Here is a 25,876-nt window from a genome sequence, read left to right as displayed (position 1 = left end):
GATGGGGCAACAAGCCACACTGCAAGAGTTGCCATGAATGCTTTGTTTCCAGGTGGCGTCATTTCCCGAAACGGGGATATCCCTTGGCTCCCTTGCTCTCTAGATTTGACAGCCTGTGATTTTTTTCTATGAGGTTACTTAGAAACGACGAGTTTTTCAGAACGATCCACCTAGAACTATCCCAGTCCTAAAACTCGTTTCGGGACGAAATCGAAGGAATACCATATGCTGCAAAATGTCATGAGAAATTTCCAGGCCCGGCTGCAGCAGTGCATAGATTCCAATGGAGGACATATGGCAAATGTTATATTAAAAAAAATAATTTTTTTCACTGATTGTACAGTAAATGGCTACCTTTTTTCTTTATATGTATAACCATTAAATAATAAAATCAATTTTCTTAAAGAACTAGTTGCTTATTTAAATCTTCCCGTTTCACTAGCTAACCCTGTATGTACACTGGACATTAATAAAAGTTATCAGTCACAATCGGAAAGTAAAATGTTATATTGCACAATACAGTACTGTGAAGTGTTATGTATTGTTGCTTGAGAAATTTGATGTGACAGGCAGTGTGCACCTGTTAAGATAAATGATAACAGGTTATTGTCACTACCTGTCCTGTCTGACACTGCCACCATTGCTCTACCCCCTTCCACTGAACAACAACGCAAACAACACACTAAGCCAGAAACCATTCTATCGCACTTCATCTAGTGTATGAGTATTATTCAATCGGTTTGATTAATTCGTGGGATGTAATATTTGTGTGAGCTTTTAAGTGTTGTACGTGGTATTAAGCTATTACAATTTGAAAAATGGCAGAAAAAAGGAAGAAAGCAGTTTTATTAATTCAAAATAAACTACAAATGATAACACAATGTAAGGTGAATATGAACCGAATACAATAATTCGGTGCACACTGAATTGGTTTAGAAAGGTCAACAGTTAAGTCATGGAGCACCAAGACCAAGTAACAGACTAAAGAAAGATGTGCCTTGGTAGACTAGGAGGTTAAAAAACAAAACCCAAAAACTACTTAAATGGGTAGAAAGGACAGATGTCTGAATCCCATATCAATATGCCCTACATGAATAAAAGAAAGAAATGAGAGAAAATAAAGAAGAATCTGGAGAAATCTTTGAAAAAACATAAACAGCCTACCAGAGGCTGCCAGGCTTCATAAAACTCTCCAAATTGATCACTCTAACCCTCTAGGGTCTTTCGTAAAGGCCAATAGAGGCCTTATAATGAACAAGAAGGAGACTCTAGAACTATTGTTGGAAACACACTTTTCGGGCAGTTTCTTGACTCGAAATGAGGATTTTTATTCTGTAGCGGGGGAAAGATCTGGTCAGGAGGTTTGTTAAATCCAAACAACAGTCAAAAAGGATCTTTAAATCTGAAAGGATTAGATGGACAATAAGATCCTTTAAGCATTTAAATCTCCTGAGACAGATGGAGTTTTTCTGGCCCTTCTCCAAAAAGGGTTGGATATTCTATTAAACTCATTGACTATTCTGTTTAGAAGCAGTTATGCCCTAGGAGTTATTCCAAAGAACTGGAAGGCAGGACTTGTGGTGTTAGTGCGGAAAAAAGACAAGAATATGTCTCAACCCAACCCATACGGACCTATAAGCCTAACCTCCTTCATGGTAAAAACTATGGAAAAAATAATTTATAGACATATAAGGGATGTAACCTTATAGATACACCTATTAAGTTTATATCAATATGCATACGTGAAAGGTAAGTCAACTACCATCGCTCTCCACAGCTTGGTGAACACTGAATGGATGCTGGATAGACCAGACAGACCTCTTTTGATGTATAGTTGTCTCTGATGTTGATACAATGCAAACAGTATGAACGTCTTTGTTGCAACATTTTTTAAATCTCTTCATGCGGTCATGGAGTCCAGATAAAAACTATGGAAAAAATCATTAATAGACATATAAGGGACTAAACCTTACAAGTACACCTACTCAGTCTATATCAACATGCATACATGGAAGGTAAGTCCACTACCATTGCTCTCCACAGCTTGGTGGAGGACACCTTCAAAGAAAATCGATATTGAGGGAGCTTCCGATTGAACAGCATATTAATCTATGGAGGCAACTCTGGAACGGTTTGGAGTTCCCCCAGATGCTGTCAAGTGGATAGTAGCCCTCCTAAAAATTAGACAAGTTACAGCAAAGCTCGGGGATGAATCGACCACTAATAAGTTTACAATGCTACGCTGATAACCTGGTGATTATGGTCAAAGGGAAAAATAAAGGAATGCTGGAACGCCTCACTCAAGAAGCCATAAATTTTATAAGCAATTGGTGTCAAGGGGAAAGTCTATGGATTAACCTATCAAAAATAAGTATAATAACCAGGAACAGTAATAATACCAGGAAAAGAAACATCCAGCTTGTACAACCTGTTCTGGAAGGTATCAGGATAAAACACTCTGTGACGCAGTCAAGTATCTGGGCGTAGTCCTGGATGGGAGTCTGACCTGGAAGAACCTACATATTGAGAACACAATATCTAAATCGACAAAGGTCTTTGGGGCTTGTAAAAGACTCTTTGGAATGAAATGGTGACTGAATCCCAAAATGATTTATTGGATCTATGATTCTAATGGTCACATATGCTGTATTAGTGTAGTGGCTAAAAGTAGAACAAAAAACAGCTGCCAAGGGGCTACAGAGTCTTCAAAGGTTAGCTCATAGGAGCAATGAGCTCCTGTCCAACCCAGGCATTTGTACAAAGCGTTCTGGAATGCACTCCTCTAGGGCAGGAGGTGATGAAGACAGCCGCACTAAGCACTATGAAACTTCTGGGAACAAAGGTGATTAAGTCTACCTCCTCAGAAGGGCACATGAAAATAACCCAGGAATTTCTTAAGGCTGAAAAAATAATCAAAGTATCAGAAAGAATGGTTAAGAAATACTCCTTTGAAAAACCATACATAGTCTCTATTGAAGATAGGGAAAAATGGAGTGTAAAAGAAGCCTACCCTACTAAAGGAGTCCAAAAGTTCTATAAAGATGGTTCACGCCTTGACTCTAGGGCAGGATTTGGTATTTACGGACTAGGAGTTAACCTAGCTGTGCCCTTGGAAAAACACGTCACCATTTTCCAAGCAGAAGTCATGGCAACAGAATCATGCACCTGAAGACTCATACTAATGAGGCTAAAAGAAGCAGAATACTTAATCCTCTCTGACAGCCAGGCTACACTAAAAGCACTCGATGCCTGTTCATTTGACTTGAAAGTAGTTTGGGAATGCAAGAATGTTCTGGTGGAACTGGCAAAGAAGAACAGAATTAAACTCGGTTGGGTGCCGGGCCATGAGGGCATTCATGGAAACGAAAAATCAGATATCCTCGCCAAAATAGGTACTGAATCCCTTATGGTAGAGCCTGAGCCAGGCTATGGAGTAGCTGTCCCCTACAGCAAAGCTCTCATAAAAGATTGTGAAAAGAGGATTAGATCCTTAAACTAGAGTGTGGCCTCAGGACTAAGACAATCTAAAATGTTTATCTCTCCTTATGCTGAAGGGTGGGCATCTCTACCAGAGCAAAGTAAGGAGGATATAAGATCGATAGTGATATAAGATATAAGATTGATTGACAAGACATGGCCCCCTTAAAAAACATCTTATAATAGTGGGTCTTAGTCAGACTGATGTAAAACCTAATTAGAGGCAAAAGTATTGAGCCCATGTATGCAGGCAAAAACACTGTTACACATTAGCAAACATAACTTGGTTCGTAGTGAACATAGACCACTACAAGCTCTGTAGTTCTTCTGACGACTATTCTATATACCAATAGTGTATTTTTTTTAATGTTATTAGAAATCTCATGTTGAAACGTGGATTTTAACCTCTTTAATCAACAAAAATCTGAGAATTATTATTGAATTCTTTTAGCTCAAGCAAAAACTACTAGGGTCTCTATTTTATTAATTTTCAGCTGTCACACATTACATACTCAGTCAGCTATCGGAAACATGTAAACAGGGAGGAGGCAGTTACACGCAATATTGTTGTTCAAGGTTCCGTAATTGGGTTCATTTCTGATTTTACTCTTCACTTCCAATATTCCAAATAATTTTTAAAATCCCATTTTTAGCATTCCTTCTACTAATATCCATTAATGACAAACCTTGCTTTTAAAATAATTTATTTGCAAGTGAATTGCTTCTATTAACAGATATTTCTCACCCAGAGAAAGATCATTGAAGTTTAGGTGTGCAGCAGCTTTCTGTGCGTGGGTCATAGTCAGCTCTGCCACCTGCGCCTCTAGTAAAGCTATGCTACCAAACTCCACTTCTCTGGTCACATTGTCTCTCTCCACATGGAACATGGGCTCTGGGCCTTCCCTGTAAGAACAAATAGTGTATTCATAAAGCTCAAATATATTCATGACATAACGTCACACAATCTTATCCTTGAGAGCTACATAAAGCTACTTTTGTAAAGTTGTCTAAACTAAATACAACATTAGAATAAAGTCATGGATTGCAGAAATTTACTAAAACTATTAATTTTTTGAAAGAATATAAATTTAATATAAATAAATAACAGTAAATAAATAAATAATAATTCATAAATATGAATAATTGTGAAATTGAACAAAACTTGGAAAGAATATATTAATCAAAAAGATGTTGAGTGTTGTGACAACATATGATACATTTATTTTAATTCTGTCAGAATTTTACAGCCAAAAAAGAAAGAAAACTGACGGAAATTTGATTGAAGAAGACTCCTTTTAGAGAATTTAATAGCACTTTAGGGAAATTCCGAGAGAGGAGAACCACCATCTATATCATCCCTTGTCCTACGGCTCCAGTTTTTCATTCAACTCACAGCCTGCAAGATAAAGTATAATTTATCTAAAATAACTAAAATCTCTACATCAAATAAAACATATGCTCACATCTTAAAATGAACTATTTCTGTTGAACGTATACAAATAAATGAATAAATTATAGATATACTGACTTGTCGACCTTGATGACCAACGCCTCCTCATACTCGCCAGTGGCAGTGGTAGTCAGTACGAGAGTGCCAGGGGTGACGATATCTGCACGCACCACCCGTGACATAGGTGTCAGCTTGCTCTGGCCATCACAGAACTGTACTAGGGTTTGGGGTCCAGGAGTGGGGGTAGGAGACACCCAACCGGGGTAGTAGCAACCGTCTCTCCCCCACCTGGCCAGCACTGCCTCTCCTGTTCACAACATAGTATTCCAATGAATTATATAACAAAATACCTAATATTTATCTCTATTCAATTAAATTTTTAAAAAATTTAATTTACGGTTTTGTTGAGAAAAATACTAATTTTCCAGTTAAAAAGAGTTTTTAGTTCTCGTTTCCAAATATTTCAAATATATGTGAAAATAAAAAAAAAATACTAATTCACATTTCAGATTATACTTTTTCATTAGTTTCTTTATCATTTTCCTGTTGACGTTTTTAAAATTTGTGATGTCCGTGTCTTTAAAAATGTTCAAGAAATGAAATTAATTGTAAGAAATAGGGGCTGAAAAAGTTTTTGACTTAATACATACAGATGTTAGTCCATCCATCACATGTTTACCATGGTTGTTTAAATTATTGATGACAATGAGATTTTTTATGTTATCAAGTGTTTGAATGTAAGGAATGTTCATCCAGTAAAAATACATAGTCAGGTGCATGATATTCACAGAAAAAACACTTCAAATTATTATGGAATGATGTGAACTGTGGTAATATTCAAAACTAATGGAGTGTTAATACAAAGATTGTGTTGACCCATGACAATGCTTGTCACCATTCCAAAAGGGACACTCAAGACTTTTGCCATTTTGATCAATTCCACCACCTGCCATAATACAATCTGGATCTGCCGAATATCACTTGTTCTTTCAAATTAAACATGGGGGGTGGTGGTAAATAGTTTGAAAGTTACAACATGAAAAATGATGTAGAGTCATGACTATCATCACTGTCAGAATTAGCTTTTGCTTAACCCTTCAAACACTGTTGACACATATATGCGATCTCATGACTTTTACTCTTAACACCTTTGACACGTATACACTCTTTGGTTATATTTTATTTTTTTGTATCTCCAAGGTTTTTCAGAGTGCGACTATCATGTGTTATTCCACGTATGGAATCTTCACAGACTTTAAAATGTAGGTCAAGATCGGACTTCCACAGCTGCATCTATTTAAAGGGGGACGCGGCTGAAGGTCACACCCGATGACGCGTATACGTGCAGTGCCAGTCGTAGTCCAACCACAGGGCGAGCGTGAACCGTCAGTGTGTTTGGCTTGTGTGGGGTATTTCTAATGATGATGAGAACATTCTTTTAAATAACTTGTCCAATTCTGATGCTTCTGGAGAATATGTTACTGTTCCAACATTCCAACACAATTTATTCCCGATAGTTGGAATAACGGAACAGATGTTCATTCAGGGCCACAAACAATATCAATCTACAATGTGAACGAAGGGTCTGATCTGCCTGTAGCGTTTGTTGTGGATATTTTATCAATTGATTATTTTTTTTTTTTTTCAATTAAGACATATTATATTAACCTATATTTGCAGAGACACTAATCTGTTTACTGAAAAAACTAAAGTCAAATGCACCTTACCTTACCTTGATGTTCGAGTAAACAAATGGAGCCATTATCTTCCATTGAGCTAAAAGCATTTTTAGGTAATATTATAAAATATGGGCATAAAACAATTGGCAAATCTTGAACGCTATTTCAGCAAAAAATGGATTGACCGTATTACTTTTATTGGTAATGTATTTTCGAAGAATGAGTTTCTGAATATATTTTGAAACCTCCATTTCAACCATGAATCTGCCAGAGCTCGTAACATATGAATGAAAAGGGCTTTCTTTTTCAACCATCGGTTGAACATATGAAAATCGTTCAAGTAACTTCATTTCAAGTAACCAATTTATTCAACGCATCCGTAAGTGGTATTGAAAATAGTTTTTTTTATTGCTTGAAATTGCAATTGTAAATTCCTACATATTGTACAGACCTGTACAAATAAAAAATGGAACTCTCTTCAGAATTACATTACCTATCAGTTTTGGTTATAAAGTTTGCATGTTTAATACCCATTTAATGATGTTAATGTACTTCAAATCAGAACAAAGCATTTTCTTGAAGACTGAATTTTGCATACTTTGTTTGATATCTCAGAAATGGGTGGGTGGTCTTACAGGTCTGAGAGTATTTTAATCAATTTTTCAGTTCATTTTGCATAAAAATTTAACAACTATCTTTACAACGTAAAAACATCAGTTTCGCTTTATTTCCGCCCTTTCCTAGAAAACCAAGCAAAATCTTTCAATAACCATAGCTTGCTAACAAAGCATTTCCAGACGTATGTTTATATGAACTTTTTTCATTATCTTTATGAGAGAAAACCACCTGAGAAGTTTGTCGGGTTAGTCGAGGGCGCCCAGTATTTGTAATAAAACTGATTAAATTATACATTTGTTTTGCTTCTTTCCACTTTCTATACAACAAACACAATTATAGTGGCAAGCAAAATTTTGTTTCCAGAATTTTAACAATAAAACAACCATTTTGTCCCAGAAATCTTAAATATAATTTCTGCTTATTCTAACTTTTCATAAAGGTAATATAACAAAAATAAAGCATTTGCAAAAATTAGCTTTACCTTTTTTCAATAAATGAGCGGTAAAGGAAAATTAGCAAATTTTAGCACACACTCTAAAGGTTAAGTTGATTACTTACTATGATAGTACCTGAGTGAATTTTGGTGGAGGAAATAATTTAGGGTACACTACATCATGTAAAAGTAAAAATAGTTTGAAAGAAAGACATTATTCCACACACATGTGTTGTACAATCAATATTCTAAGAAAAAAATCTTTATTACTTATGGTATTACTTTTAGTGCTTGGTTCACTGGGAATAGGTGTGAGGGGAAGAGAAGACTTGGGCTTGACCGATTTGGCGACTCCATTCTTGGGTGTCCTCTGTACACTTCCATTCCTCCTGCCCCTCCCTCTACCCTTGCTAGGGGTGGGTGTGCTGGCGGCCTGAGGCTGCGGCTGTGACCCTGTTAGGGAGCTGGAACTGGTCTCCTCCTCCAGTGGACCACTGGATGCTCCAGCGCTTGACAGTGATACCTGTTGTGTAACAAGTATGTCAGTCACAATTGTAAATACTTTAAACCGACATACTCAGTAAAACAACAGAACAAAACCAAAGTGAAACATTGTGATTTACCTTCTTTGACCTCTTTGGAGAAAGAGACTTCACTTCCGCCTCATCCTCTTCTGACAGCTTTGGGCTGCCATTCCTGAACAAGAAAAATATAAACATATTAGATAAGAGATTTTTATATTCATATAACAGGCTATAAATTTCTTTGTGAGCCATTGTTTACGTTGCTGAGAATGTGCGATAGTGAGAATGTTTAGTTTTTATTTACCAGTAATACTATTACAATATATTGTTTGTACGAGATTACATTTACACTTTGTTTAAATCAACAAAGAGTGAGCATAGTAACAATTATAGACATATATATATATATATATATAAATGAATGTTTGTGTGTTTGTCCTTTATGGAATTCGTAAACTATTTAACTGACCATTATGAAAATTTGTATGTATTTTTCCACAGAGAAGGTTTATATACTATGCCCATTGATGTAATTCGCCACCAGGCAGTGCTGCAAAAGATACAAGTTTTCAAAGCGCCTGCACACTAAAAACTGCAATTACGAGACAGTTATGTATATTAAATAACCAAACACTATATTGAAGTTATGATTGTCTTGAAGATAAATTTCTGATTGAACTTAAAGTTTGAGTGTTAGACCACTTTATAATAAATTACATGTAAGTGTATGATGGCTATAAACATACACAGATTTTCTTGATCGTGGCAACAAGGCAAACTCGACATCGGCACTGGAAATATAATTCACTTGAACCAGAAGTGCACATACACGGGCAAAGCTTACGAAAAGCCGCGGGATACAGCTAGTATGGAATAAAAATCAAATAGTAAGTCTTCAAATCAAATATTAATCACTTTTGAATATGATGTTACAAAACTAGAAGAGTTGAAAAAATTTGAAAAAGTTAAATATATTTGAAAATAATAAAATACTGTTAGTATTTTTAATTTGATTGCAAGTTGATCGAATTACATAAATGTTGTAATGTTTGAAATTATAACAATAAAATTTAACAATCTCAATGGTTCAATGTTTTAACTATTGACATTAATTTCATAAATAAAACAATCAAAATAAAAGTGTGCTCAATAGTTGCTGAAAATATTTTAAAAGTATGTTGTGTGTAATTATAAACTCTGTGAGTGAGGTTGTTTGCCATCATAAAAATCTACCATAATTTTGTTTATTAATTTTAGGAATTTTTGTAAAGGTTTGATGTCATTCCATTCAAATGTTATGTTATGTTATGTTATGTTCATCCCAATGAAAAGTTATGAGTTATTAATAGAAGACTCACATGATGGGGCTGGAGATCTTGTCAACAGGTGGGTAGAGGAAACCACAGCAGCCACATGTTATTGTCACTGTTGTTTTGCCTGCTGGTAGTAAGGGCTTCAAGAACGGTCCATCCCAACCTGAATACATACAGGTGCTTTTTAGCATTTCTACCACTTAATTTTATTACATAGAAATCACAATTTCCTAAATTTAGCTAAGAGCTATTTATTTAACTATTGAGCTTTCCTAAATGCACAACTGGTTTACTATATAAATGGTAAAATGAGTTTTGGGTATGTTTATTTTTCTTCTGCATTGGTAAACAACTAATGAGTGATTTATAAAGGGATTTCTACACAATATTTAATGCAGAAATTGTAATCCTAGTATAATTTACAATATGCCTACACTCTAAAAAATATATGCTAACATTTTCATAATAATACACTTTAATATAAATAAATACACAGTGAATGATATCTACTTTTTACACAAGTTTGTTGCTGAGTCCAAACTGAAGGACACACATTATTGGCATCTTAAAATTCTATAGAACAATTAATAAACAAGTATAGCATACAGAACTCCCAGGCCAAATCATGCTCTATAAAACTACTATAGACGCATTGGAGTTGAATGTATTTTAACCAATAATGGTTAAGACATTTAAACAGGCAGTTGTAACCCCAATTCACAAAAGTAGTGACCATAGTAATTGTGCAAGCTATAGACCAATTTCCATATTGTCTACTTTTTCCAAGGTATTGGACAAACTCATTCTCAGTCATCTCTTATCTTACCCTTCGATGAATAATGTTTTAATGCCTGAACAGTTCGATATTAGGCCAGGTATATCAACTGTTGATGGCATACTTAATTTTATATTTCAAATTACTTCTGACTTGGATAGTGCAAAACATCTAATTTAACTCTTCTTTGATTTAAGTTGAGCAGTTAACTTTGTCAACAACAAACTTTAACTGCATAGGCTTGTGATTTTGGATCTTAGGGAGACATTTTTTGACTAGTACCAGTTCTATCTTGTTGGTTGCCATCAGAAAATAACTGATTCTCTCTAGAGTCCCTCAGAGGTCCCACTAGAGCCAATTCTTTTTACACTTTTTGTAAATGACATATCTAGAAGCACAAATTGTGTCAAACAAAGTTTATATGCAGCCAACATATCTTCGCTTGTTTCTAATATATCTTTGGCAAAAACTGAATATTTTTTTAGAGGGAGCTCACTGCTTCAATGGTGCATCAATAACTCTCTAATTTCCAACACACAGAAAACCAAAATGATTAATTTTTACAATCATTCTCCCAGTACAAATTTCTCCTGGGAGTCATGCTGAGCTTAATAATTAGCTATCTTGATTTGACTATTGATGTCAGATTTTATTTTTCTAGTCATATTGACTTAACTTCCAGGAGAACCAGAAGTAGTCTGTTTATTCTTCATAGACTGGCAGTCTATATGGACTATATAGACTATAGAGAGTTCCTGCTTGCAGTATATTATGGATGCGTATTTTCCCATGTATTATGCCGTTGCGAACTGGGGATCACTGGATTTGAAAAATATGCACATTTTTAAACTGCAGAAGAAGGCAATAACAACCAATCATCTTTGGATTTTTTTCCTACGAAAATTAGTAAATCAATCTCATCCACTAACTCTTTCTACATATCCCATCCTCTATTCAGAAATCTGAATCATTATTTTCCTGATAACCACATTTTTGATTCACCATCCGTATTTACATGTATGAAACACTCAAATGAATGGTTGTCTCGTATCAGTATTGACGAGGCTGAATCAATTATTAACACTGGCCCTCTCCTCCTCATCTAACCTCACTCCACTACTGACTTATGAATGGTTTATGTAGCGTGTATAATTTATTTATTTATTTCACTTTGACATTCATTTTAATCTCTGCAAGCAATCACTTAACAAGAGATGATGATCTGTTGTTTCTTTTCTCTTGATTGTGGAAATCTACCATTCTAGATTTAATTACCTTTAATTATTCGCTTTAGATTGGCATTAGTACAATAATTATTTAATTGAGTGCGTATGTATGCATGTGCCTATGTGTGCGTGTGTGCACGCTACATAGGTCTGCATGGTTTTATAATACAACCACAAAATGCAATCCACCCACAACTTCATGGAAGCACTATGCACAGGCTTTGTAATCATGTAGGCTTATATATCCTAGGTGACTAATATTTTTTATTAATACAGTGTCGCTAAAAAGTTTAGGGACAGGCTTAAAAAAAAACACAAATTTCTGACAAAAGTTTGTTTTTAATGGAAACAAATATTTAAATTATACAAAATAGTAAAAATGGACATGAATACATACAAATCAGTAATCAATAGGTCCTCCATTAGCTTTATAACATTCTTTGATCCGTTTTGGCATCGAATCAATGAGTGTCAGACAGTCTTCCTTCTTGATACTCCGCCATATCTGTGCCAAACATGAACTTCAGTTCAGCTTTGTTCTTGGGTTTGTTCTTCGCTAGACGACTGGCCATGGTATTCCATAAATTTTCTATCGGATTAAGATCCGGGCTTCGTGGTGGCCACTTCAGAACCTCAACATCATGATTACTGAACCATTCTTGTGTGTGTCTTGATTTGTGGCACGGTGCATTGTCTTGTTGAAAGATGTAATTTTCACCAAGCAATTTATTGGCAGATGGTAACATGAATTCTTCTAGAGTTTGACAATATTTTAATACTGTTCATTGTGCCTTCAACGAACTGAAGCTCCCCAGGACCCTCACTTTGAAATGCAACCCCATATCATTACTGCTTCGCCACCGGCCTGAACTGCAGGCGCTACACATGCTGGTAGAAATTTTTCAGTATTGGTACGTCGTACCCTAACTCTGCGCCTTGGAAATAGTTCAAAACGGCTTTCATCAGAAAACAAAACACGCCGCCAAGCTTCTTTTGTCCACCCTAATCGAGCCTTGCACCAAACTTGGCGTGTCTTTTTTGGCCTTGTCATTTAACAAAGGTTTGCGGATAGCGTAAAATGATTTCATACCTGCATCTCTAAGTCTGGAACTCACAGTTGCTACACTCACATTGTAACGATCATCATCTTGTTTTCATGCTGCTTAGTAAATCAGGTGCACTTGCATTTCGGTCCTTTTTTGCTCATCACGAGTAGCTTACGATCCTGCCGAGGCACGGTTTTACGTGGCCTACCACTCCACGGAGCATCAATCACGGTACCCGGCTAGGTTAAAACGTCGCACTGTATTTTCAACACAATGTTTTAGACACATGTAACTTGGATGCAATTGTTCGGTATGAACTACCCGGTTTTATACATACCGATAACTTGCCATTTAATGTCCTCGGACACAGATGAGCGGCCCATAATCACAGCTTTAACTTTCACAAAACAGCGAAATAAACAAATCACAAAGAAGATTGCAAGTACAACTGTCACAATGGCAGTGTGGAATGCGCGCGCAGGGCTTGTTTCACAAAACAACCGCCAGAGGAACAATGACGTGCAGACCGCATGTCTGTAAATGAAGGCGTCTACTTGTAGAAGCGAAATTAAAACTCACATTTTTTTGTTATAAAATGTTCGAAAATAAAATTTTATTTGTACCCTGACCAGTTGAGTACAAAATTTATTTGTAACATGACATATTTTTTTAAATGATCATCATATTATAATAAAAGTACTGTGCAAGTTTCATTACAATATGGCCAGCCGTTAAGAAGTTATAAAAATAAAATATCTAAAAAACAAGGTTTTTTTGGCAGTTCCTTAACCCTTTCAGGTCGCAAAATTTTTTATCCTTGATTTCAGCCAGGTCGCGACTGTTTTTAGTGATTTTAGCATGCATACATTTCTAGTTGTTTAAACAACTGTAGATGTTTAATTTGCCAAACAAAAATATATTTCTTTTTGTTAGGACTGTTAAAAATTATTAAAATATAAATGAAATACAGTTTTTTATCAAACTGTAATTTTTTTATTGTTAAAAAATATATATCTAAAATTCAAATATGTATACAAAATTTTACATAACTTGATATTAGTTTATCATTACCTTCTAAAAATTAAAACACATAACCTATTTATAACTTTTTATGAATGTTTTATGATAGTTTCTTACCTTTTATGAAGATCTTTTGAAGGTTGAATACATACGCATTGTATAATAAAAAAACTATTTATAACACTAAATATGTCACTTTATCGAATTCATTTGGAACACAACCAAAAAATTTTTTTTGGTACTAAATAATTTACACTATGGAAACAATTAGATTACATATTTACAATAAAAGGCTATAAAGTTTCTAAACTGTGAAAATCAAATTTTCTATAATTATTTATATGTTTTGAGAGTGTGATACTTCTCAAAACACTCTGTAGGACACAAACTTGGTTTCTGGGTGCAGGTGGCGCAATAAAAAACATTGTCTCTTTCCTCTTAATTTTTCTGTTGCTGCACACTTTACAGTCTTTTTTCTTATTTTCAAAGCTTCTTAGGAAGTGCTGTTTACCATCAAGACGTTCAGGGTTGTCGGTGGTGGACTTGCGCTTGCGAGTTGCTGAGCTCCGAACGTTTCCAACAAGCTCAGTTACTAACAACTCCCTAAACTTTCGGTGTTCAATTTGTTTGGAAGATTTATTCAACTGTTCCATATTATATAGAAGGTAACTGTTAACAACTGAGACCTCTAGAAGCCAGAAAAATAATTTTCTCCACCACTTTACAGTTTTTCTCATAAATTTGTATGATGAAAGGTAGTGGTCAATGAGATCAACACCTCCCATGAATTTATTATATTCACAAATAACTGTTGGCTTCTCAATGTCTGTTGTAGCACCATTTTTTCCTTTCCTTTTGACAATTGTTTTATCATTGTTATATAAAGTACTAAGCATAAGGACATCACGTTTATCACGCCAAGCGGAAAGTAAAACATCTTTATTGTGTCGAAATGCTTTTGTTTTGTGTTGTTGCAATTTTAAATTTTTTTTCTTTATACCATCAGGTAACCCTTTTCTGTTTTGGTTAATTGTGCCAGTCAGATGTATATTTAGATTTTTTTAATTCTAAAGCCAATTCTAAGCCAGTGTAATACCGATCTGTAAACAAATGAAAGCCACAACCAGGATGGTTTTCACTCATCTTTGTAGCAAGGTGTACCACAATTCTGGCAGTAAATGTAAATCAGGTCGAATGAGAGATTCTGTGGTTGTTTTCCCAAAATAAGGTTCAAAGTTTATACACATAACCAGATCTAGAATCGCTCAAAACAAACACTTTGAGCCCCCATTTTTGTTAGGCTTGAGCGCATTATATGTTTTAAAATTTACTCGACCTTTGAAGGCAACAGTACTTTCGTCAATACTATTTTCAAAAAGTGGTACAAAATATTCCATAAATTTTGTTTGTAAATAATTTTACAACAGATTTGATTTTGTCACTTCTTGACCTAACATTTGGATTGGTCACTGGAGCAGGTAAGTGTAAACACCAAAATATTTTGGAAAAATCTCGTGCGAGAAAAAACAGAATGGAAAAAATGATTGCTCAAAAAGCCAATTGTTTGAGAAGTAGTCTTTTAGTGAAGGTTTTGGAGAGAGAGCCATAGCCAGAATTACACCAATAAAAGCTTTTAGTTCTTCCAAAGTAACATCAATCCATGAGTGCCAGATTGACCTAGGCTTTAGAGGTTGTTGGGCTAAATGAATTTTTTCTGATGCAAATCGGTTGGTCTCTTTGACTATATTTGACAGTAGCTCTGATGTAAAAAAACAATTGAAAAAAACTGTAAAACACCTTACAGGTTTGTTTTGTAGATGGTGGTTTGTAGCCCCCACTTGCATTTGTGTATGAATATTGAACAAAGTCTGGCCCGTTGTAAGCACACAATCAGTAGAGGGCCTATTAGATTGAGAAGGTCCTTGTCCTAAATTGCCTTCATCACTGTCATCACTATCTTCATCAGATAAATTTTCTAACGTTGGTAAAAATCACTTCTTCATCACTGTCACTACTGAATCCTGATAGTTCTTCATCTAGGCCTAGTTCATCTGCAATTGCAGTGTCCACTAAGAGCACTTGTAGAAGGCCTTGGGTTATCCAATTTTTATTATAATCACTGGATAAATGTCATAAAATATAACTGTTCATTGAAAACTAAAAGATAATATTGTTTAGTCTGTAACTAAATAAAAACTAATTTTCAGCTGAGGCTAGTAGCTCAAAACTTACAACTATACACTTGTCTTCACACTCCTTATTGCACACGAATAATTTATTTACATAAAAAGGACACATTCCTGAACACATTATTACTTATACTACTTCTAACAACACCTACTCATTTATAAAACAAATATCTAAAACATTACGTTAACCTCAACAACACTCACGATCGAACTCAGTGAGAAGTAAAACACTGGCTAGCATTCGCATAGCAACAGACGCACGTTGGCCGTGAGTCACGCCGGAAACAGCTGTCAACAGAAAAGAAAACCTCTAGAAGTTCGAAAATCGGCCACTAGAGCGCAAAACAGTTCACGGGCTTGCATAATGGCGCGGTAACCGCGCCATACGCGCGATGTTGAAAATATTTTATTGGCGCCGTACTGCGCCATACGACCGGAAAGGGTTTTAAAATACATTAATGCATGCTTCTTCCACATTTTTTGGAGATAAAATATTGAAATTTTGAATAAAAACTTGAATTGATGTCCTTAAAAAACAGCCAACAATCAATAGCATTGAGAAATTAGTTAGTTTAGGGCCAACTGTAACATTTCTCTTTCAGACAGGTGTCCCTAAACTTTCTAGCGACACTGTACTTTATAAATGAATTCAACTTTTTTTTTAAATAATTTAGCTACAAATATCAATAAATGTACAACTAGTTATATAAATTGATTCCAAAATTCTATGTTATTAACTTAATTATAATTATTGATTAATATGGATTGTTATAACTATTTTATGTTTTAAGGAGTTTGAATTATACTTTTTACATCGTTTGCATATATATAACATTTGGAAATAAATTATGATACAATTTAATTCCTACAAAAACTTCTAGCTCTAAAATCTATTGACAGTTCCTTCAATATATATTTTGGAAACTCTCAACATTTTAAAAAGGAATTCTTATATTTTCCACAATCATAACACTATTTCCTATCCAATCCAAAACGCTGACTATTTGACTACACCTCAACACCAAACTTACCTTTTTCAAAAACATGTCATTTACAGTAGACAACGTTGGACTATTGATCAAAATATTATTTAAAAAACAACTGTAATAATTCATCTATCTACCTTATTTCATACAGAATTACAACAATAACATTTTTTAGTTATTGATAATTTGTGTACTTCTGATCTGCTCTCATCCGCGTAGAGTATAAGAAAATTCAAGATTCAGTTTTTTATTATAAAATTGTGATTTTCCAAGTACATTTCAAGGATTTCTGTTGACTTTCTTAATTATTTTGTGATAAAATACTTTCAAAATAACAGTATCAGAATCAAGTAAAAAGAGTAGCGGTATCAAAAATCATAGATACCTACCCCTGATTTCAATACAGCTCATGTATAACATGACAGATAATTTAGTAATCAACATTAAAAACTTTAAATAAAAACATTAACAACTTTGAATTATATTTTAGTAACCATGTGTTACTTTACTTACCTGGTTTGGTGTTACTGCTGCCAGAAGTCGAGGTGGAGACTGAAGACATGACGGAAAGCCGGGTACGATGAGTGTACCCTGGCAATGGAAACGGACCCGGCAGCCTACAGACAAAGTAAAAATACTATTTAACCCTTTAACCCTATTTCCTGAAAAGTTTAATTACATTTAACTATAAAACAAGATAAATATTTCAAACTAATTACATCACTACCATTTCAAACCATTCAAGGAAAAGTTAATTATCATTGAGGAACTAGACATAACTCCAGATGAAATCTATAACGCAGATGAGAATGGTTTATTTTACCGGCTTTTGTCCAACGCTGCGATGAATGCAGTTGAATGCCTTTGTAACTTCTGTGAAGTGGGCAGAAGAAAATGACATGTCTGCTAGTGATATTTTTGTTTTAAAGAGGCTTCAAGAGGAAGTATTAAGTGTCTTTCCCAGAAGAACCAAGCCAAGAAACAAAAGAAAATGGAAAGTTTTTTCCTCTAATGGAATAGACCTACCACACCGTAAGTTAAGGTTATGTTTACTTCTAGTGTGATACAGCACTGATAAAAACCTATATATATGTAAAAAAAATTTGTAATGAAAATGTTTTAATGACTTTCATTAAAATTTAGTACACGAGTACTGTACTAGTAATTTTGAGTAGTGTTCGGTGTAATAAAACACACATTTTTTACATTACATAAGCATTTTTGTATGGCCTTCCAATAATCCGGTGTTTTCACTGATCCAGCATTACTGTGGTCCGATATCTGCCGGATTAGTGAGAGTCTACTGTAATTTCATGTGGAGAGATAAAACGATAGTTTAAAACCTATAATATAGTTTACCTAAAGGTTACAAAGGTACCAATATACAGTTTTTCAAAGCTTAGCCTTAAAACGACCACTAGACAAGTAAGATAATAGTTGTACCATCAAGTAAAGGAAATAAATAGAGTGAAAGTCAATATTTACAACAAAAATGTCGGTCTTTATCTACAAGGGCTATTGCTGATTTCTTTTATTTCCATGTCGGACAGTCAGTTTTGACTGTACCAAGCCAAAAAAAACTACCTGAAAAATATTTATGGTTTTTATTATTACACCTTATGTTCTATCTGTTCAAAAAATATTGAACAACTGTTATGATCATTTTCTAATATTTTATGACTTTTTCTGTGGAATCATAATTGATAAGAGCATTACCCAACAGAACCGCCGCTAGAGGACGTCTTGGTGCTGATGGAGGAAGTGATGGAGTAGCGGCCAGGCTTATCCCCTTGCAACTCTTCCAGCACACTGATCTGCCAACATAATCTGAGTTTAATATCATAATCGTCACTACATAATCAGAGGACACTTACTCACTATCATAAATTATGAACCTTTTCCTTACAAACTAAGCTTGAGATTTGGAACATAGTACGTCTTTACTTGCCCACTGTTTATTTTCAGTTATTTTTGTTATTATTTATAGGCACAGTTTATTGTGAAAAGGCACAGTTGTTGTCAGGGACACAGTAGTTGGCACCATCTAACCATATTACTCGTAGTAAGCGAAATAGTTACACTGTGGAAGAAACAGATGGTTTACTATATCACATCACAACACGTGTTGTCGTAGGTGTCATTGTAGGTATGTTCGCTTCTCCACCAAGTGGCACAAAAACATTTTCAGGAGTTATGTATTTTGCACTTTACTTCTTACGAGTTTATTTAAAAAAATCACACGTTGTGTAAGATCTTTGACATACTAATATGATTTATTTTAATTCCTATTTTAATTAAGTTTTCATCGAACTTCAATTATCAGTTTTAGTGTTATGTTTAGGATTATAACATAAAACTCTTTACCCATAGAGGGGTGGGGGAGGTATGCCAATAAACTACCTGAAATATTCTGCAGTTTCATTAGTTGGCATTGGTTTATTAGCAAACTGCTATATTGAGGCTGTTATTGGCATGCTTGCCATTTGTTTATCTGATTTGCATAAAGTATGAAATGACAGAAATCGAAAGACATGACCTATATTTACATCTCTGTAGCTTAATAGTTAGCTGTCTTAAATGATTGGATTATTATATTTTAATCATTTGTAAAGCATATTAAATTAGTACAGTTTGTTTCCTTCATGTCCTTCAAATTAGTATATAAGCTGTTGTGTCATATCATTTACAACTTATTTATTTTTTATGGAGACATAAGCTTTTTTACTTTTCTTATGGAATTTCTTATAAATTTGCAATTTTTTGTAGATGGAAGACTACAATGAATGGTAAAACAACAATCATTGGAAATTACAACTGCCTTAAATTTTTTACGTTGTAAACTTATGTTTATTGGCAAAAAGTTCTTTATAGAGAGTTTCATAAACAACAAAAATTTCTTGTTTTTGTTCATTGTTGACATTGCTATATCCAGCTTATAAGAAAACTAATTTCAAAACTTGTTCCTCATAAAATTGTGATCATTTTGTATATTTCATATTTTTTCACAGGTAATTTATTACCCGTGAAGAAAGACAAACATAGTATGCACAGTTAAAAAATTCCTTTCCCACAAAAATATTTTAGCAATTAACAAATATGATTTTTAACCTACAACTCTTCACAAGAACATTGATTAACAATAGTATTTGATTTTGGAGGAAGAGTTTATGTGTTTGGCAATTAACATAAATGCTTGCACAGTGATGAAAACGGAAGGATCAATTCAAACTTCTAACATTCAATAAAATCTACAGTTTACAATTTTCAAATATGTAATTTTTGTCAGATACTGATAGATCTATAGATTATGCCTCTGTACATAGTCAGCTAAACTATATAGTCACCCTCAAACTCTGGTTATTATGATAAGTTGTTTGTTTTGCAAAACAAATCATTAGGCTTATTTGTAATTTGACACACTATAACCATATTTTATGAAATTAGGCATTCTTTCCCTCCCATCCCTGTATGTTTTTTCTACACTAATGTATATTAAAGAAAACCTCTATGCTTTTCAACATATAGCTGATATTTATGGCTATGAAACAAGGAATACACTAAATATTGTTACAAAGAGATGTAATTACTCTAGCACTCAAAACAGCTTTGTATAACAGGGCATTAAGTTATTCAGTGCATTACCAAGTGACGTCAAAGGCATGCCCTTAAACAGGTTTAAAACCACTGTTAAGTTATGGTTAACTGAAAAATTCTTGTATAATGTAAGTGAGTACTTTGATGTATAGGGTAACTTTTAACCTGGTTTTAGTACTTTGGCATCACTCTATTTTTAAAAATTTTAGTTAATTATTACACCTGGAACACTAAATTGTAATTTTAAATTAGGCCTAGGACTATTAAACAAAATATTCACTGTTTTGACGATGTCTTTCAAAATGACAAAAAAACTTTACTCTTGAATATAGTAAAGAAAACATGTATTTAAAGAGTTTATGAATTTTTAAAATGTATTTGTACTTAATAATTATAGGCTAGTGTGGATTGTTGTTATCCTGTAGCTGATGACATTGTGTTCTGACAATAAATGATTGATTGATTGATCAAAAGTTTTCAGTTTTAAAGCAAAATAAATTCTGATGACTAGAAATAGTTTAAGTTTTTTAGCAAATGGTAAAGCGCAGGACCAAATACATATTCACCTCTCCAACCAACCTGTTTGAGCTCCGCTGCTAGCACTTTGTTGGTCTTGTCATCTATTGTCCACTGGATCAGGCTGCTGGTCAGTCTCTCGTCTGTCACAGTCCTCGTCTTGCCTTCTCCAACTGCCTGCACAACTCCACATCAACATATTGTAAATGTTCTGTACAGAGTAGCATATATTGATACAGGGATATGTGGTAACTACAAGTTCTGGTTTCCAAACTATTGACATAAACAGAACCGTTTATTTGTTTTGAAGTGCCTTGAAAGTTCCCCGTACCTGACACAGAGTGGTCCTCATTTCCCTTTCAGTTGTAAACTATATTCTCCCCCCAGAGAATTTTTTTTTTCACTTTGCTTCTGGATTTTTATTTTATTATTTTAGTTTGGGTTGTCATAAAATAATAAAACTTCTAAAGTTGTTAGGATTGTATATTATTTGTTTATTGGTTTTTAATTTCAAGAAACATAAAAAGACATATTCAATAGTACATTTCTCAATCACAATATTGAAAAGCCACACAGAAAGGTATTTATCTTCAACATGCTGCATCATTTGCAGCTTAGGCAATTACATGAAAGAATGATAAGTATCAATATCAAACACTTAATTCTATTCATAAATTTAACATTATTGTCTTAAACTATAGGTTTTTCCCACAAGGTCTGAAAAACGTGTATACAAGTACCCGAAGAGACCGCTACTTTGGGTTGTGTGAGGATACATTCTCGGCTACCCACTAAAAAACACACCTTGTTTTATTATGGCCATTTCAGCTGAATAAGGTATCACCTGGTTGAATTTCTACTTATCTTGTTTGACCCTTGTATTACTCTCTCTTGGAGTTTCTAGCCTCTATTGAACTTTTCCCAGCTCTACTTTCTTGAGTTTCATTATATCTATAAGATATTCTTCCACTCCTTGTCATTTCCTCTATCTTTGAGCATGCAGACCACTAAATTGTCTGGAGTTATTTCCACTAGTAAACGTTCATATATCCAGTCTCTCCTGGCTTAATGAGCACGGCACATGCTGTCTGATGATATTACGAATGCCACAAATAATATTTCAAATTCTTTATTGTCACAGTTTACATAACATACATTCTTTTAATCCAGCACAGCTGGAAGAACGGGTGACATTGTCAAGATATAAAATAGAACTTACTATTACTATTGTAATGTCCTACTACTATTATTACTTTAAATAAATGGTTAAACTTAATTTGTATTCTGATTATAGTTAGAAATAACAAAATAACTCAGTATGATATAAATGTGAACTTTAATGATGAAAAATTAATTGACATACAAGTTTGAATTTTGAAACAAGATAGAGGATACAATAATGGTAAATTTTTAAATACAATTCTTAATTTTTTAGGGCAGGGTGGTTGTGCTGGCTTAATGAAATAGAAATATTGGGTTTTTTTTTTTTAATAAAAGATATTGTAATTTTGAAAAATAATTGTTGTTAAATTTTAATTATATTAATTTTGAATTATTAGCCAAATCGAATGTTCCTGGGGTTTTATGTTCTTCCAATGAATCACTATTAAACTTAAAAGGAATTTTCTCACCCAATGTCTGTCTTCTGCTTCTTTGTACTTCAGTGATAATAAGAATTTAATAAAGTAAACCTTTCAAATACTGCTGAATAAATGTAACCAGTTTCTTTATAATAATAATCTTGCTTCACTTCTTCCAGATCCCTCTCTCCTCTTCACCTTTCAAATCTCTGCTCTCTTCACTCTTCAACAATCATCCCTGCACACTGTATCACTGACTTTAGTTCACTTTATAACTTTTGAATTTTATATGTAATAAGGTGAATTTTGATATATTTAATTTTGTATTTATTATTGTTTGTATTAAAATTTTAGACAATTTATAAATAATTATTCCTTAATTATTATTACTAACAAATTTTCTAAATTAAATTAGGCCTAAGTATTGAAATGAATGTGAGATGGGGCATATGAAATGAGTCATTACAATATCCCCTCAGAAATCATGTGAAATAAATGAACATAGTTTCGATACAATGACGAATGAATAGCAAATGATACATATAGATTTGTGATACTTAAAGAGAAGGATGAACCACATTAAATGAGTGAATTAATTGATGATCTTTACATACTATTTAATAAATTGAATTAACAAACAAACAATAGGGAAAAAGAGAACAAAATTAACATTAGGGTTAGGTAGTATTTAAGCTAAGCCAACGAAACAAAGTTACAAGATTTTTAGTATACAATAAACAAACAATAGAGAAACATTAGATCAATGGCAAATATTTACTCAATGTCAAAGGACATAGTTTTATTTTTGGAAATACACATTTAATGAATTGTGTACCGAATAGCAGTATACTTTCCACTAACAAATTATTATCCCCTCCTGATAGGAAAATGTTTTTATATAGTATTGATTAAAAGTGTCTATGTCACTGGGTGTATAGTTGCACTGTTTATTTGGGGAAATAGTATTAATTTCACACACGTCCCAACGCGTCAACTTCAGTATCTTCTGTAGCGTTGTTGACCGAGTTTTTATATGGCTTCAAAGAGGATATATGATAAGGTCCATATACATGCTCTTGGGATAAATCAGAAATTTGGTAGGTCGATTTTCCCGAGGATTTCTTGAATTATGGAATGGTCCTTCGTACACTTCAAATAATTTTGATGTTTCACCAGCTATAGCTTTAGAAAGGTGATGGGACTTTACCAATACTTGGTGATTAATTTGGAGAGAAAACTGGTTTTCTCTTTTCATTTATCTTATCAGATCTCTTCTTTCTACTTTCTTCAAGTTTACGCCTTGCAATCAGTAGTTTGTGTTCAATTGGTACTTCTTCAGCTAGAGGGTTTGATACATATTTTTCCCAAAATCTGATATTTCTTGTTCCAAACTGTAGTTCGTTTGGTGTGAATCCAGTTGATTCATGGTAAAATTTCAATAAGACATTCATTTATAACAGGTACTTATTTCACCCATCTCTTATGATTCTGTGAACAATATGTTCTGAGACAGCGCTTTATTTCTCTAATTGTGGCCGTTCTGCCAAATTAAAACTGGGGTGATACACTGGACTGTATATTAATTGTATGCTGTGGGATTCAAATTTCCTGATCCATTCGTTACTTTTAAATTGGGTTTCCGTTATCTGATTGAATTCGTTTAGGAAAACCGTAATTAGGAAAGTGATGGTGAAATAATTTATGTACTATCAGTTATGAAACATCGTCAAAGTCAAAAGTTTAATTAATGAAGTATAATGTTTTTCTAGCTCCTATGCTTAAAGAAAGCTTGTGTAAGATAGTAGCTCATCTCATCATGACTCCCACTCATCCACATCTTAAACTTCATTGATGAGACAATAGATACATTCATATTTGTCCTCCCTTTCCCACTTTTCTTGCAACCTGCTGATTACCATTTCTCTAGTATGTTTTCCAATTTCAATTAGAGCTCCTATTCCTCCTAGTAGACCTCTTCGAAAGTAATGTTACAAGGAAAGTTACCTTCGGAAGTAACGTTACAAGGAATCTAGGTTTGACAAAGTTGGGAATGCATAGTATGGTTAATAAAAAAATATTTACAAACACAGTGGTACACACACATACATTGCAGAACTATTCCACGATAACTAATCAATGGATTCATTTCATTCCCATTAGAACAATAAATAATTGACATGCGCTTGAAGTGGGTTGATCAATTACAGTTATGGATTGAACAATTCGTATTGAATGTCAGTATAAATTAAATAATAACATATCCTAGTTGGTTAAAAAATTTATTTGGATTGAAATATTAGATTAAATTAGAAAAATCAGTCATCTATGGCAACAGAACGGAAAACGCGGGAAACGATTCAACAACTTATGTAACTTATGGAAATTGCAGCCACCACTAGACATTGCAGGTATTCAAATGGTCGTATGGACCAGAACAGTAAAAATTTTAAGATAATCTACAAGTAAGAAGGAATGACGTCATCATCTAGATAAACATGAGAACGAAGTGAGTGTGGGCTCACTTTTGAATCAGTATTCACTGTAATTCAGTGTAGCAGCATGTCTTAGACTCAACATCGTACCAGATAGACCTTGTTCCAATAACTATTAGTTTGCATCATTTTTTAGTAAACCAAAATGTTCAGTGTACCGCAGATCTTTACTTAACACTAATTTATTGACAAACCATTTTGATAAGTTTAAACATGGAGTAATCCAAACAACAGTAGTTCCAATCAGCAACATTATATATACTACACTTAATAAACTGAAAAGAAGACTAACAAACTTAACATTAACATTTAAAACTTTTAATATGACTTAATTTATCCCACAAAAATTAATGAAACTAAAAAATACTTGTCTCTAACTAGATAATGTACTCTACAACTCTACCTACTCACATGGGATGGTTTTGCTTCTGGTGATATCGATCCACGTTTTAAACATGCCAGTTTCTTTATCAGATCTTCATTTTCTTTTTTCAGATCCATGATTTCTTTTTTATAGTCCTCAATTAGTTTGTCCCTGTTTTGATACCTCTGAAACATTAAACAGTGAATAAATAGTTTTGGGTGAGTTTTTTTCATAACTTAAAAAGATATTATTAATTTTCAATGAATATTTAAATAAAACAAGTTCCTTGCATAAGGACAACCTTGTTCAGAATCTAGAACAGGTTTTTGATCCTGACCGTAGAAAATTACCTCGAAAGCTCAATATTAACTCGAGTTCAGGATCAAATATAGTTCAGGGCTCAATGAGAGTGAGGGATATCCTGGGGACAACAAATAATCTTCATGAGTACATGGCTAGGATAGTCACAATCTTACAATAATCCAGATGACTTCAGGAACTTGGGATTTGAGAAAATTAGATAGAGATTTTACATAGTTCGTTCTCATGTTTAGTCCTGACAGTGGACAAGATTAAGTTCATGATTAATGTAAT

General features: G+C 33.8%; 1 protein-coding gene across 3 annotated transcripts in view; it reads right to left on the bottom strand.

The window, feature by feature from the left end:
- LOC124365880 (TP53-binding protein 1-like) overlaps positions 1-25,876 on the bottom strand; it is an 81,547-nt gene that overhangs the window by 28,614 nt on the left and 27,057 nt on the right. For all 3 annotated transcript variants that reach the window (XM_046821982.1, XM_046821981.1, XM_046821983.1), the window contains 9 exons: positions 25,330-25,467; positions 20,910-21,023; positions 18,453-18,550; positions 17,250-17,353; positions 9,540-9,657; positions 8,281-8,353; positions 7,940-8,180; positions 5,006-5,234; positions 4,223-4,380 (listed from right to left, as the gene is read on the bottom strand). In XM_046821982.1, the coding sequence (XP_046677938.1) occupies positions 4,223-4,380; positions 5,006-5,234; positions 7,940-8,180; positions 8,281-8,353; positions 9,540-9,657; positions 17,250-17,353; positions 18,453-18,550; positions 20,910-21,023; positions 25,330-25,467 (1,273 nt within the window). The remainder of the gene's footprint in view (positions 1-4,222; positions 4,381-5,005; positions 5,235-7,939; positions 8,181-8,280; positions 8,354-9,539; positions 9,658-17,249; positions 17,354-18,452; positions 18,551-20,909; positions 21,024-25,329; positions 25,468-25,876) is intronic.

This window comes from Homalodisca vitripennis, chromosome 7 (genome assembly GCF_021130785.1).
Source record: "Homalodisca vitripennis isolate AUS2020 chromosome 7, UT_GWSS_2.1, whole genome shotgun sequence".
NCBI classification, from domain to species: domain Eukaryota; kingdom Metazoa; phylum Arthropoda; class Insecta; order Hemiptera; family Cicadellidae; genus Homalodisca; species Homalodisca vitripennis.
This window is presented reverse-complemented; position numbering and strand designations above follow the sequence as displayed.